This window comes from Sarcophilus harrisii, chromosome 3, assembly GCF_902635505.1.
Source record: "Sarcophilus harrisii chromosome 3, mSarHar1.11, whole genome shotgun sequence".
NCBI classification, from domain to species: Eukaryota; Metazoa; Chordata; class Mammalia; order Dasyuromorphia; family Dasyuridae; genus Sarcophilus; species Sarcophilus harrisii.
Genome location: NC_045428.1, coordinates 48,893,882 through 48,909,920, shown reverse-complemented (window position 1 = coordinate 48,909,920; position 16,039 = coordinate 48,893,882). Strand labels below are relative to the sequence as shown.

Sequence of the window (16,039 nt, the reverse complement as noted above, 5' to 3'; positions counted from 1 at the left end):
ACTAGATTTGATCATTGAGACTGAAAGTGGCTTACCTCTAGATTCTATGAAACAACTGGAAACCCCAAGGGCAATCGAAAGTCCCTCCATGGACAACATCTATATGAACTGAACCAATAATATACTGATATAGAAACATCAAATAAATGGTTGAACCATGTGGATTTGTTTGAGAAAATAGAGTAGTTTTTATTGGCAATTCAGGACCAGGACACTGCCACCCCAAATTACAGAAAGGTTATCCTTAACAAATCTAGACTTTGTGATCAATGCATATTATGAAAAGAAACAGTTGAAATTCTACAATCCATTACTGCGGCTCTAAAAATTTACCACCTATGAAGTACCTACCAAAATATAATCTAGTAAATAAAATACATCCTGGAGAACTCAACCAATAAACTTAAGATCAACATTTTTAATAGATGTTACCAATTTGAATATTCAATCTCCCAGCTACATGAGAAAATATATGTAAAGTACTTTGCAAACCTTAAAGAATACAAATATTAGCTGTTACCACCATTACCATCATCATTATTATGTGGAAAGAAAAAGCTTTCAAAATAGGAGCTGGCTGAAGAGATCAAAGTCATATGAGAACAGAATAAATCACATATTAGGCTCACTGTCCTAAGAATTATACCCAGAATGTTCCCACTTAGTCTATACAGCACAAGCAAAAAGTGTAATATTTCTGTTTAGCTAAAAAGAACCCTAGTTATTTTGTCCAGCAATAAAGTAGTTTGTAGAACACCAAATATACAAGGATAATAGGATGGTGATTTCCCCCAGTACTGTTTTTATTTGAATTCTATAGAGAAAAAAAAAATGAGATGACAATAATAATAATATTTGTTTGTTGTCATTGACTCAAAAGAACAGTGGACATGGAGTAACCAGATATCTCCACTCTGGGCTGGATTATCAATAACAGGGAAATCAATGTAAAAATTGGGAAGTGACTATATCAGCCTAGAGTCACCAAGTAGAGTGTGGAAAGGGCATTGGTGATAATGACAATTAAATCAATAAATAAAACCTCATACCAGCAGTCTGCTAGTGATGACATTAGAGATGAGACTCAGTCACAAGACAGTATAGTCTATCATTGTGACTTAGGATGTGGTCCAGGATCTGATCCATGAACATCTAGCTGAGTGGTGTGAGGGAGAGGATGTTGGGTCTGAATTCATCTTCCTGAGTTGAAATCTGGCCTCAAATATTTACTAACTATGTGACCCTCAACAAGTCATTCAATCTTGGCTGTCTCAGTTTCCTCAACTGTTAAATAAGTTGAAGAAGGAAATGGAAAACCATTCCAGTATCTTTGCCAAGCCCTCAAGTGGAATCAGACATGATTGAAATAATTTAACAACAACAACAAACAGGATTCAGAGATGTACCTTCAACTCACAGTAGTTTGGGGTTTTGTATCCCTTTATCCTTCTTAGCAACTTGTATGACTCTCCATGAGTTCTCTAATGAGTTCTTTCCATGTGTGTATTTGTCTATTGTCAGTATTAATAATGAGTCTAGCTCACTATTTTGGGGTGATAGAAGGAGCCTGAGATCACAGACAATTGCTGACATTTCAAGATAAAGTGGTACATTGGAGAATGGAACTTTGAGACCCAGGACCCAAATTTGAATCCCATTTCTGTCACTTTCTAGCTGGGTGAGCCTGATAGTAATTTTCTCTCTCTGAGTCTCAGTGTCTTTATTTGCTAAATAAGGCAACTGGACTATGCCATAAAAGGTTCCTTTCAGCTTGTATCCTATGATCCTGTGATTCCGTTCAGAACCTCGTGAGCATGGAATATGGTCTCAGACTGAGCTTCAGAGTACTCATGAATGAATCAATCAACATTTATTAAGCACTTATTTGACAAGAACTGTGTTGTATATGCAAAAACAATTACTGTCTTTAAATTCTCATGGAAATGGGGAAGACTATATATATATCATATACTCATGCATATATATATATATAACAAATATATTTAATATGAATATATATTCCTATGCAAATAGGAATATATGTATTCCTATATGATACACATACACATATGTAAAATACCAAAAACCTTAGTGTAGTTTTAAGCAATTAAACCTTTAGATTGCACTAAGACTTTTGGGACTTCCTATATAAAGTAGTTCCAAGATAACCTTGGAAGAAAAATCATGAAGAGCTGGGGACAGAGATGGGGAGGGATCAGAAAGGCCTCATTTAAGAAAGGAGCACTTGGATATACTATCTAAATTAATTCAATCATTTAGGGTTAAGACAAACCTCAAAAGGATTATTTTATAGAGCTTGAAAAAAATATCAAATTTTACTTGGAAAATCAAGAATTCAAGGAAAAATCAAGAATCTCAATGACAAATTTTTAAAAAGTGGGAAGAAGAGAGGAGTTTTGTTGCCTCACCACTGTATGGAAGTGAAACTGGACAAGTTATTGTTAATTCCAGCAGAGGACAAGCTTAGTAAATCCCACTAAATTTCAGAGATTGTATGTGATAGCCTTGGTGATGGATTACATTCTGTCATTCTAGGACTAGTCTTACTAAATTCAAAGAGTTTCATCACTAAGAAGTTAGTGATGAGGGGAGGAGTTGTTTTGGCCATTGCCCCTCAAAAGTCATCTGCTAAGCAAAAGAGGGGCTACAATCTGCCTGAGTAAAATGAGGGCTTGCTGCCAAAAGACTACAGACTTAACTCATTAAAGCTGAACATCAAGCATGGTGCCATCACGTAGTAGGCTCTCAAAATGCTTACTGAATGAGCAACTGAATAAGTGTTTTCTTTTTCTGGGGAAGATCGCTTATCTGAAATGATAGGGTGGAGATTTGCTGAGATTGAGTGTTAATTGAAAATTTCACATTCTCTGGAAAACATCTCCATGTTATTTATAAACAACCAATTGGCAGCTTTTTGTATATCAGCAGATGCAAACCTATAATTCTGTATCAACATCTGTAAGTAGAGGCAAATTCATTTGTGCAAGTAGCCCCATACTGTAGTCATAAGTCCTGAATTCAAGTCTTGACTACAATACTTTTTAGCTGTGTGACTGTGCTAGTCACTTTAGCTATGTGTATTTCAGTTTCCCCATCTATAAAATGTGTATGTGTGTGATACTTAGACCATCTCCCTCATGGGATATTGCCAAAAACTGCTTGATAAACTGTAAAGCATTATATAAATGTGAATTACAATTATAAGCCTCTGGTTTTTAATTTAACATTTCACACATAATTTTACAAGTATTTGAACAACAATGGGATTTGTCTACTGGCCATAATTCAAGTCTATGAATATTGATTAGTGTCTTGCTTTGCAAAGCAGTGTTTTTCAAAGTGGTATTTTACACACATACACACACACAAAATTACAAAGAAATTAAGTCTTGCTAATATTTACTGTATTGTGGAACCTGAAAGGATAGTAGGAATTCCACAGCTCAGAGAAGTCAAGGACAGTAGCAGCCCCATTCCTTCATTCCCTATTAACACATTGTAAAATTGTGTAGTTTATGTGTGTCCAGCTAAGTGAATTACCATATTATGTTATCTAGTATTTACTTAATTGACACAAGACAGACAAGTAACTTGAAAGATCCCTGCAAAAAAAGCAGAGATTAAAGATAATAATAATACTCATACTGAGCAAAGTGATGATATTAAAAATGAAGGCACAATAGAACCTGAAAAGTGTAGATGGTTCTCTTTCTCCTTTCTATGAGTTCTTCATCAGCCACTTAAAGACCAAATCAAAATGAAAGGTGATAACACATGACCATAAAAACCTTCTATGGTACCATAGAATTAGTTGCTTTGACTTTCTCAAGATAAATGTTTAAAAGGAACTGTCAAACTGAAAAGAGGAGTTGCACATTTTCATTTTTATTAAAATCAAAGTGTTTTAAATCTGCTGCCTTTTCTGTGAAAAGAAATGGCTGTCAATAGTTTGCTAATGTTTTTGAAAAAATAAGCTTAATGCTGTCCCTTGAAGGGAAAGAAGACATTTCAACAATGAACTGGAAAATAACTGCTTTTCGAAAGAAACATTATTATTGAATCGATCAGTCAATCAACATTCATAAAGTACCTACTATGTGCCATACTATACTATACTAAGGACTAGAAAAAGCATTTGAGAAATAGGTCTTTGGAAAATATTCCTGTTATTATCTATGAACTTTGATATCCCTCATTTCCATCAAGAGACAGGATGGTAGAGTTGATAGCGAGCTGGTTTTGTAGCTCAGAAAACCAGGAATCTTATATGGTTTCTGGCATAAAATCATTATGTGGTCCTGAGTAATGAACTTAGTGTCTTGAGTATTCTAGGCCAGTGGTATCAAAGAATGAGAGAAATGAGGGTAAACTGTATAAGGACCCCATGCTAGCACAGTAACATATAGAAGTGATCTCTAAACTTTTTTGATCCTTCACCCAATCAGGTAGTTAGATGGATAGAGTACCAGCCCTGGAGTAAGGAAGACTCGTCTTTCTGAATTCAAATATGGCTTCAGACTGTTTTTAGCTATATGATTATGGGTAAGTCACTTAACCCTATTTACCTCAGTTTCCTTATCTGTAAAATGAGCTGGAAAAAGAAATGGCAAACCACTACAGTATCTTTGCTAGAAAAAACTCCAAATGGGGTCACAACAATTAAACATGACTAAAAGGACTGAACAATAACAACAATCTTATTGATAAAAGTTAAAATGAACCATATGTTCTCCCAGTATGTCTACTTATTAATAAATCATATGTTGGATCTATTATACAAAAATATTATATATATTAAAACTATTCTCACATACATATATATGTATGTATGTATTTTAAAAGTCAGATAAAAACTGGTAATTTAATTTGAACCACACTCAAATATTGTGGGCAACATATAGCTCACAGGTGGTTTTGTAGAAGTCTTTAAGTTGCAGAGAAGGGGTTGAGCTATGTGGCTAGATGAAGTTTGCTTCTCTAAGAAAACTTTCTATCAATGAAATCTCAGTTCTAGTGACTATTGCCTTCCCTAACCATCATTATGGAATTTATTGAACAAAATGAAGTATACAACACATAAAAATATTCATATTTCCCAATTAAAAAAACTTGAAAACAAAACTTTCTGACCTCTTAAACAAAGTTTCAGTGTTTCAAAGTTTGAATCCATTTCCTAAAATTTGTTTAAAAAATGCAAAACAGAACCAAGAGAACATTGTATATAATAACAGCTATATTGTTTTATGAACAATTTTGAGCAAATAAGCTATTCTGACTATTATAAATAATCAAATTAACTATAAAAAACACAGGAAGATGTTAACTATATCCAGAAAAAGAATTAATAAATAGAAGTATGTATAGAATACTTTAATATATCTATATATAATGATAACCATCTTTAGAGGGGGAGAGAGGTTAAAAAGAGGGGAAAAGAAATTTGTATGACAATTTTTGTATATTTGAATGAAATAACAAGTTACGCATAATAGATTTGCTGTTTCATGTGCAATTATCCTTTTTATCATACTGAATTACGGAAATGCTTGCTTTATTCCATAAATTAGAAATAAAATTTAAAAAATAGATTCTGATTAGTTTGTAAAAACAACTATCTGACATAAAGGAAGATGGAAATTCACTGATGAAATTTCAATAAACATCTTTACAGAAGAGTGACTACCATGACTTAGCATGTTCAACCAACGATACTCTTCTTCCTTCTGGCTTTACACTTCTTTGTGAGAAACCTTTCCCAGTCTGACAGCTATTAAAACAAAGTGTAAAGCTGACCTGAGAACCAGACCTACAAAATGAGATCTTTAAAAAAAATCATGAAATACATTCAATTACATTTATCTCACTAATAAATATCATTAAAAATGCCTTTAGTGAATAAAAAGAATTTAGGTACTAGAAATAAAGTACTTTTTTTTAAAAAAATAGTGTTCAATTTTTATTTCATACTTTAAAATTTTCTACTTTAATATCTTACAACATATATATCATATTAATTTTTGTTCCTGTTCTTGTTTAGTTACTCAGTTACATCCGATTCTTCATGATTTCATGGACCATTTTTTGGCTATTTGTTACTAAATATTAAATAAAAATATGTTTGTTATAAAGTAGACATATACTGCAGCTACATATTTTTATTTTATTTTTTACTGATAGGTGGAAGATATAAAAAGTTTGGAGATCACTTCTACATACCATTCAGTTAAGTTCTAGGGAAGATACAAAATTTACAGAAAATACAATTCCTATCCTCACAGAGCTTATGTCTCCTTACATACTAATGACTAACTTTTGAATGGCACTTTATGATTATCCTCAATGTTTATAAGCCTCATATGAAAATTTCAGTTAACTGATGATAATTGGGAACAAAGTACTTTATTTTCATCACACTAAATGCAGTTATATTAAGAATCCTATTTTAGTCTGTCTTTTTATTTGCAGAACTCACTTATTTTTGATAATAAAGATGAATATGAGATTTATGGACAGTTATGCTATCTATGCATGCAAAGTTTGTCCAGTCATCCTTATATACAACTATGGGTCACATAAATGCATCTGTATTTATTACAATTTACAATGTAGCAATTTACATAGGCAAATTATGAGATACAACCATTATAACAGAGAGGGCCCTTACCTTTTCAAGCATTGCATTGCCTTGGTGAGCGTTGATGTTGTGTTTGCTGATCTCTCTTTTATATTTATATTCATAAACTTGGTCAGTGATATTAACTAGAAGAGTTGATGGACTAGAAGCCAGCTTTCCACAGTCATAAACAGTTCCACTTTCAATGTCAGTTGGTGCTGTAGCATAACGTAAAATCAATCCCATTATGAGACCTAGAAATAAAACCATAGATTTAATGTCTCTGAATAGAGGAAATCTAGAATATGTGGTGCTAGATATTCATATAGTTGGCAAGGGAAGAGGTTTAAGAATTTTGCAGCCTTCAAATGCTTTCATTCCTACACAAGGATCAGTTCTATATTTTTATTTTTACAATATTTCATGTAATTCACGTTAGTTCAAAATAGAAAAAATTTCTAGTATAGTAGAGTACTACTAGTCTTGGATTCAGGAAGATTTGAGTTAGAACTGTTCTTAGATAATTACTAGTAATGTGTCTCTGAACAATACACAAAATTTCTGATGCTTAATTTCCTCATTAGTAAAATGGAGATAATAATAATTTCTCATAGAGCTAAAGAGAATATCAAATAAGATACTCTATATGAAATGCTTTCCAAACCTTAAAATGCAATATAAATACACTCTTGGTCAAGTCATTTATTCTGTATGAGTGTTGGACAGCTCCTGGGATCTATTTAGTAGATAGATCTTTGCAGACTGCATATTCAGATTCCTTTAGCATGACAACTTTAGTTTTTATTCATCTGTTAAAATGAAGGAGTTCAATTAGATGACTTGTAAAATATTTTAGAAAGGTGGTTAGGTGGTTCAGTGGATAGAGTGCTAAACCTGAAGGCACAGGATGCTTTGTCTAAGTTTGAACTTTATTGTACTTTTAGGCTTTGACAATTGAAGATTGTTCTGATTCATTTAATGATTTATATGACATATATAAATTATGACAACTTCAAGATTTGATCAGTAGAGGTATGATGGATTTGGAAGAAGGGAAGTAAGAAAGAAGTGAGTTCAAATCCAGCCTCTGACACTTGTCATGTGACTCTTAACCCTGTATGCCTCAGTTTCCACATATATAAAATGAGCTGCAGCAGGAAATGATAAACCACCCTTTGCCAAGAAAACCTGAAAGGAGGTCACAAAGAGTGAAACACCTGAAATGACTGGACAATAGCCACTATTTTCATTTGACTTGCTGTGTACCTCACAAGTTACCAAAAAAGGAGACAGCAAACTTCAGCAGTAAGAGTACAGACTTTGAATTCAAAGGACCAAAGGCTAAAAGCCTTCCTCTGATGCTCAAGCCCATTGTAACCTTTAGCACAATTTTCAGTTCCTTCATCACTGAGGTCAGTTTCAGTACTAAATCTGTACTAGATCAAAAAGCAAATAAAGATGTGATGGGGTTTGTATATGTGCAAATGGTTATGTGCTTTGTCTAATTCTGAACTTTATTTTTAATCTTTGACAGATGAAGATTGTTCTGATCTGTTCAATGATTTATGTCCCATACATAAATTATGACCTGACTTCAAGATTTGATCAGTAGAGTTGTAATGGATTTGGGAGAAGGGAACATTCAGTTCATTCTTGCCACACATCATAATATTGTTCTCCAAATGTGTGAGGAAATAACGTTTTCAGTGTTTATGTCTGAGCAAGATAATCCTCCCAAACCCATTCTATAACATGAGGCCATTCCTAAATCTTTTTATCATTTCTTGAGGGTATGATTGTTTCATTTTGTATCATTATCACTTCACACGGTCAGTATTTAACAAATACTTGATCACTAATTAATTCTCTTCTACCAAAATTACTTTGTATTTACTTTCTATATATTTTGTATTTGTTCATCTGCACACAGTTTGTTCTACCAAGTAAAATATTTCCCAGGGCAGGGACTGCTTTCGGTTTTCTGGGTTTTGAGATTTTCTTTGATCGTTTTTATGTTTTGTTTTCTTTCCCCAGAACCCAGCAAGTAGATGCACAATGGCTAAATCATCTAACTCCAGTCCATCACTGGCTGTGACTCCTCTAGGGGCAAGTGGCTTAATCTCTATTCACTTCCATTTGTATAAATGGGGATAATAACAACATCCATTTTTAAGGAGTTGTGAGAATCAAATGAGCTAATATTTCTAAAGCACTTAGCACAGTGCCTGGCACATAGGTGCTATAAGAATGCTTTGTTCCCTTCCTTTCTCCCCTCTTACTTAGGAACACAGCTAACATTAATTAAAGTCTTGTTTAATGGAAAAGAAACTTTTTATCTTAACTAACCCTATCTTACTGTTTAACTTCTTGCCTCTTTGGTTATCAGCTATTCGGCTAGATCCCTCTGACCAATAGAAAAGGAAAAGCAGAACATTTCCCTTCCTTTTGGCACACGCATTATGTGTGCAGAACATTTGATTGATCACAATAACATTTCTCTGAAAACGTAAGGGAAACCAAAGTTGTTCCCACGGACATGGACAGCTGTTTTTGGAGCACTCCAAATGTTGTGCAGAAGTCACATGCCTGTCCTGTTTGTACTTGGTGCTTTACATATTGCCTCCTCCTTTAGAAAGTGAGCTCCAGGAGGCCTGGGACGTTGTTTTTTGCCTTGCTTAGCAAAGAGCCTGGCATGTAACAAACTTAATAAGTGCTTGTCAAGCTGATCTTGAGAGACTAATACTTCTATGAAAGATAGCAAAAAGTCTGAAAAATTATAAGAACCCTGAGCCTTTTGATGAGTGCTAGCCTGAAAGAGAATTTCCTTTTGCTGCTCTGAATCTTATTTATAACTTTTATGTAAAGAAAAAACCTTTCTTTCTTGAAAAGAAATTCACCTTCCCAAGCAGATTTTGTGATGGAGAGAAGCAATCCAGTAAGGAACACCCCCTTCCCCAGTGTGATGAAAGGAAATCACAAGATGATATATATAGGCCCTGACCAGAAATACCAAAAACATGTAGATAATACCTTGGAGTTTATCTCAAATCCATTGCAACAAATTCCATGAGGAATTTACTTTTTTGTTGTAAAGGGATTTCATAATACCATGAGATAACATGATATAGGGGAAGTTCCTTTGCTATTGCTCAAGCCAAGTTGTGATTGTGGACATTTGAAAGACACCACTGTCAGTAGATAGAACATTGGCTCTGGAGTAAGGAAGACCTGAATTCAAATTTGACCTCAGACAGTTAACACTTTCATGCTGTGTCACTTAATACAAATTGCCAGAAAGGAAGGAAGGAAGGAAGGAAGGAAGGAAGGAAGGAAGGAAGGAAGGAAGGAAGGAAGGAAGGAAGGAAGGAAGGGAGGGAGGGAGGGAGGGAGGGAGGGAGGGAGGGAGGGAGGAAGGAAGGAAGGAAGGAAGGGAGGGAGGGAGGGAGGAAGGGAGGGAGGAAGGAATATATATATATATATATGTATGTATAAAAGAATATATATATATTCCTCCCTCAAAAAAGTTAAAGTTAAATTGTGTATGGAAGGAAGAAAGGAAGGAAAGAAGGAAAGGAGGGAGGGAGGAAGAAATATATATATCAGAACTCAGAACACAGAAGAAAAAACATTAAAACCAAAATTTTGTAAACTGCTAAAATCTTCTTCCTCAAAAAAATTTCAATAGGTTCTGAATCCATTTACTAAAAATATAAAAAAGTGTTGTACCCTCTGTTTAAATTTACAAGAATATCTGATTGACATCATGGAAGATAGGAGCTTATTAACAAACTGCAACAAAATTTTTGCTTTGATGCTTGAGTTGATGGATGAAATTGAAAAATGAGTATCATGATTTAATAATCACAGTCAATAATATACTTCTTCCATTTGTATCTGCACATATTGGTGAGACAGCTTTTCCAGATGGAACTGCCATTAAAACCAAGTATCAAATAACCCAAACTTAAAACCAGATCTTCAAATCATTATCCCAATATGTTAAACCAAGATTTTCAAAATAATGAAGTACATTCAATTGTATTGTTCTCATAGACACATTATTATTAATATAAAGATTTGTCACTTTTTAGATATAGAATGTATGTACATACCCAGATGTATATATGTATACCGATATGCATGTATATATACATATGTATACCTATGTATATATAGTTAGTGTTTAATCATTTTTGTTTTATCCTTTTTAATTTTTTTTTGGCTTTTTGCTGAGACAATTGGGGTTAAATTACTTGCCCAGGGTCACACAGCTAGGATGTGTTAAGTGTCTGAAACCAGAATTGAACTCAGGTCCTCCTGACTTCAGGGCTGGTACTCTATCCATTGTGCTACCTAGCCGTCCCCATCCTTTTTAATTTCTATTTTTGTTTTATCATCTAGTTTTGCAAACTGCTACAGTAGTCTATAGAAAAGGGCTTTCCTTAAAGGAGTTATATAATATACAATTATGTAAAAATTATATTAAGATCATTAGTTACTTTGTAATATAAATTATAATATACACAATATTATATGCCTATAATTTACTAACACATATATATCTATTGGCTACCTGCACAAGTACATTTTACTGATAGGGATAGAGGTATAAAATTTAGAGACCTCTCCTACAGACCACTGTGGTAAGTACATTGGATAACATACAATCCCTGCCCTCATCGAACCTAAGACCACTTGGATAATAAAGGCTAGCATTTGCATGGTGATTTATGAATATCATTCTCCATGTTTACACATTATATATAGAATAAATATGAAGACGCAATCAATTTATCTGAGTCCTGAATGTCAAGATCACATGGGCCCTGCAAAAACCCAGTCTGCATGGCTCATCTTCCCAGATAGATTCGGAATTATTGGAGGGCAGAGATCCAGAAGCCCCATTTCATCATTGATAAAACAATGGAATTGTATCTCTAAAGTCCTTTCCAAATCAAGCAACCTATAAATTCAATGTTTAAGTGTACCCAGCTGACTGAGAGTAACAGGTTCAGAAGTGTTCTCATTCAACGCATGTTTATTGCCTGATGATGGATTGGTACCATGTACCACTGGAGACAAAAAACATGAATATAAAAGGGTCCCTACACTCTCACAGAGTTTACAATCAAGTTTCTGGTCCCTCAGTGGACTCTGACTCAGCATCAAGCCCAACACACTTTTGGCATGTGCCTCTTTCTTAGTTTATATTCAATTTCTCATTGCTCACATGGCTATACTACTTTGGAATAATTCTTGGTAGGAATTTCCCTACCATGTTCCTCACCCCCAAGACAGGTCCTTTTTTCCTTCGTCTCTCCCTAAGTTTTTCATCTTTTGTGTTTTGCCTTCTCCCATTAGATTGTAAGAGCAACTAAATGGCATAGTAGATAGAACACCTGGCCTGAAGTCAGGAATCCTCATCTTTATGAGTTCAAATATAGCTTCAGACCTTTACTAGCTATGTGACTCCGGGCAAGTCATTTAACCCTGCTTGCCTCAGTTTTCTCATCTGTAAAATGAGTTGAAGAATGAAAAGGAAAATTACTCCATATCTTTACCAAAAAGCAAAACAAACAAAAACCCAAATGAGATCATGGAAAGTTGAATGTGACTGAAAAATAAATGAACATGAATTAAAATTAGATGATAAGGTCCTTGAGGGTAGGGACTATCTCCCTTTTTTCATATTGCAATCCCTAATCCTTAGCACGATGGCAGGCACAAAGTAGACACTTGATAAATGTTTATTATTATTTTACTTTTACCCACCTGTGGAAACCATCATTTTCTTCTTCAATATTTCCTACAAGAATCATTCAATTCATTTAGGTGCTACAATATTCAGCAGAAGTGGGTTTTCCTTAAAGGAACTGATCTGTCTTTTCTTAAATTATTGGGATTTTTTTTTGTTTGTTTGTTACTTTGGCAAGGCAATTAGGGTTAAGTGACTTGCCAGGGTCACACAGCTAGGAAGAATGAAGTGTCCGAGGCCCCATTTGAACTCAGGTCCTTCTGACTCTGTACCATCTAGCTGCCCAGATTATGTTTTAATTCAATTCAAACACTAATAATAAATAGCTATTATGTGACAGGTATCGGAGATACAATGAAAAATGAAATGGCATTTGCCCTCAAAGAGATTACATCCTAGTAGTGTATGTAGTTGTGAGGGATGGAGAGAGATGGGACACAGCATGTGCATAAATCAGAATATATACAGTATATACAAAAAGGATACAGTCAGATTCTTTTGAAGAGGACTAAGAAGTTAGGTAAATCAGGAAGCTCTCATCAACAGAGGGTCACTTTAGCAAAGTTTTAAAGAAACAAGAGCTTTTAAGAGGTGGACATAAAGTTCAAGGTGAGAGGGTATGAGGATACAGAATAATTGCAACTTAAATCCTTCAAAAATATTGGAAGAAGAAAATATTTCCTTGGTCATGTGAGGAATGGGGCAGAAATGAGGGAAGAATCTCTGTAGGAGGGAGCATCTTGAATCCTTTTACTTGGCAAGGATTCTGAACTGTAGAGAAGGGGAGGACACGCATTTCAAACATAGGAGTTGTCAGGCAGAACACATTGTGGCAAATGTAGGAAATGGTCAGTAGCCCAGGTAGACTAGAACAGAGTGCATGATGGAGAATAAAACATAAGATGGGAAATGTAGGCTTGAATCAGAATTGTAGAAACCTGAGGTGCTTGGGAAATATATGTAAGAGAAACCACTGAAAGTTTTCTGATAGGGAAATGATACAGTCAGAACTGTACCTCAGAAAAGGTATTTTCATAGAGATTTTCACAAGATAAAGCAGAGAAGGGGCAGCTAGGTGGTGCAGTGGATAGAGCACCAGCCCTGAAGTCAGGAGGATCTGAGTTTAAATCCAACCTCAGACACTTAACACTTCCTAGCTGTGTGACCCTGGGCAAGTCACTTAAACCCAATTCCCTCAGCAAAAAATAAATAAATAAATAAATAAATAAATAAATAAATAAATAAATAAAACAAACAAAGAAATCCTAGAGTGACCCAAGTGGCTGCAGATGTAGAATCCTCCACCTTGAAGTTCTTTTAAGGTCTTTTGAGCCACAGTTGAGCTCTCAGAGAGATTAAGAAAGATTTAAACTGAGGCAAGATATTGTGGAAAACCAAAAGGCTTGCTATAGGCCAGTGTCACTCTTGAGGCATACTTGAGACTTGGGCAACAGAAAGACCAATGCAAAGGATTGCTACAGCGACAATTCATAAGAAGAGAAAGTCTGTAGGAAGATTTGTCTATTACAAAAGCACAGGATCTCTGGGCCATCTAGTCCAACCTACACCCATTTGGATGTAAGCATCCCTCCTAATAATACCTCCGAGTAGCCATCAGTGCTTTTACTGAAAACTTCCTTCTAGCAAGCTTGACAGAGGAAACCTGTTCAACTTTGAAAAAGCTGAGTTAGGAAGTCTCTTCTGACATCAAATATCTTTGCATCTTTTACCCATCACTCCTGGTTCTGCCATCTGGGGTCAAACAGTAGAAGCCCAATGTCTCTTCCCCAGGACTGACCTTCAAATACTTGAAAACAGCTCTCATCTACCACTCACTCTATCCCTTCCCCCAAGCCTTCTTTTCTCTAGTCTACTTTAGACTACAAATCCCCAGTTCTTTGAACTAATTTTTATATGGCATGACCTTGAGGTCTTGTACCATCTAAGTCACTGTGTGGCTAGAAAATTCCCTCCAACTTATCAATGATTTTCTTAAAACTTAGTACCCAGAATGGAATCCATCCAGTCTGTAGGCTCTTCATGCCAGGAAACAGCTGAGAAGGATTTAAGCTCCCTCTGGGATCACTGCTGTTGTTGTCTGTCCTTCCTTCTCCAAGAGGAAAAATGATATCATGAAAGGGATGCCTTGATAAGCAGGTGCACTGGATTTAATTGAGACAGCTTCACATTTTCTTCCAGTCATTGAAGTCCAGTGCAAAAACACTTTAAGATTCTATGTGGAACATCAATGTAAACTTCAAGTCAAAGACAGAGATATACACAAGAGGAGCAAAGGGAGGATGGCTAAGCTCATTAGCCTTTTGCAACCTGCTTTTCTTAACCTTTAGAAGCCCCAGAGGCCTGTCAGGGATGTTGTACACGGTAAGTAACTCCACCATTCACCTTGTTAAGGCAAGTATCTCTGAAAGGACTGAGAGTTGGGGATGGATTGTATCCTTCAGCTGAGTAACAATAACAGTAGCACCAGAAGAGAATTTTTTTTAATGTTTCAATTTATAGTTTTGTGTGCTGATTTATATAAATAAATAAAAGAAATCAGGTGGCTCACGGAGTGCTGCACCTAGAATCAGGAAAATTAGGGCTTAAACTCCATTCAGCTGTTTACAAGCTAGCTGTGACCCTTTGTAAATTACTTATCTTTATAATTTATCTTCTATATATCTCAGTTTTTTCATCTGTAAAATGGAGATAATTAGTATCTAACTCCCAGGCTTATTGTGGAGATAAATGACATATTTGTAAAGTATTTCATAACTTTTAAAGTGTTACATAAATGCAAGCTGTTATTATTTAATATAGATTAAAAAGTAGATATGATTATGTTGGCTAGAGGTCTAGGCCCTCCTCATTCTTCCCTTTTCTGAAGGTGGAGAAAGGAAGCAGTCAAAATACTCACAAACTAGGGCTTTGAGCACCTGTGCAGGACAGGATTTTACCTCTTAGTCCCCACCCACATTTCCCTTCCATTCCCTTAACTTGAACTGGATCATGGCCCATGTGCTGTAATCTTCCAGTACACCACACCTGGTGATTATAGCACAAGGAAAATGAAATTCTAATTGGCTGAGTCAAGAGAGCAGTGAATGGCCTCAAGACTCCATTTTTAGATATTTTACCTGTTAAGAGATTTATTGCATTATGGGTAAAATAAAATTCATCATTATTAGCTCCTTTCCCTCTAGTTGGGCTCTAGTTCCCTCTAGTTGAGGACCATGACATTGGGGAGATGATTTCATGACATGTGAGTGAGCTGGATTTAAGTGAGGGAGGCTGGGCAAGGTCATTTGCCTCAATTCCCCCTCCAGAGCCATCGGGGTCCAGTGGTCAGATATAAGTTGGGATGACAGGAAATGGCCCTGAATCCAAGGGAGACCTTGGCTTTAGACTTTTTTAAGCTAAGATCTTTAATAGGTCTCAGTTTGACTGAGGTCACAATCATTTAAAATGTTAGTTAGGTAACAATTGAGGCAGAGTATATACACTAGGAAATATAAGGCCCACTGGGAACTGGCCCCCACTTTGCTCACTCCAATTTCCAATTGGATTTAATGACTTATCTTCAATACTATGAATAATAAAACCTTTTGGAATTAGCTTTAAGGAAAATCAAAACAATAAAAAATTAGTAA

General features: G+C 35.2%; 1 protein-coding gene across 2 annotated transcripts in view; it reads right to left on the bottom strand.

Moving 5' to 3' along the window:
• SLC9A9 (solute carrier family 9 member A9) overlaps positions 1-16,039 on the bottom strand; it is a 709,438-nt gene that overhangs the window by 670,621 nt on the left and 22,778 nt on the right. The window contains exons 1-2 of one of the 2 annotated variants that reach the window (XM_031957810.1): positions 14,396-14,880; positions 6,686-6,888 (exon numbers count right to left, since the gene is read on the bottom strand). In XM_031957810.1, coding sequence (XP_031813670.1) covers positions 6,686-6,888; positions 14,396-14,411 — 219 coding nt within the window. In that variant the 5' untranslated portion in view covers positions 14,412-14,880. Of the gene's footprint in view, positions 1-6,685; positions 6,889-14,395; positions 14,881-16,039 lie in introns of those variants that run through there. The other variant, XM_031957809.1, reaches the window with a different exon arrangement.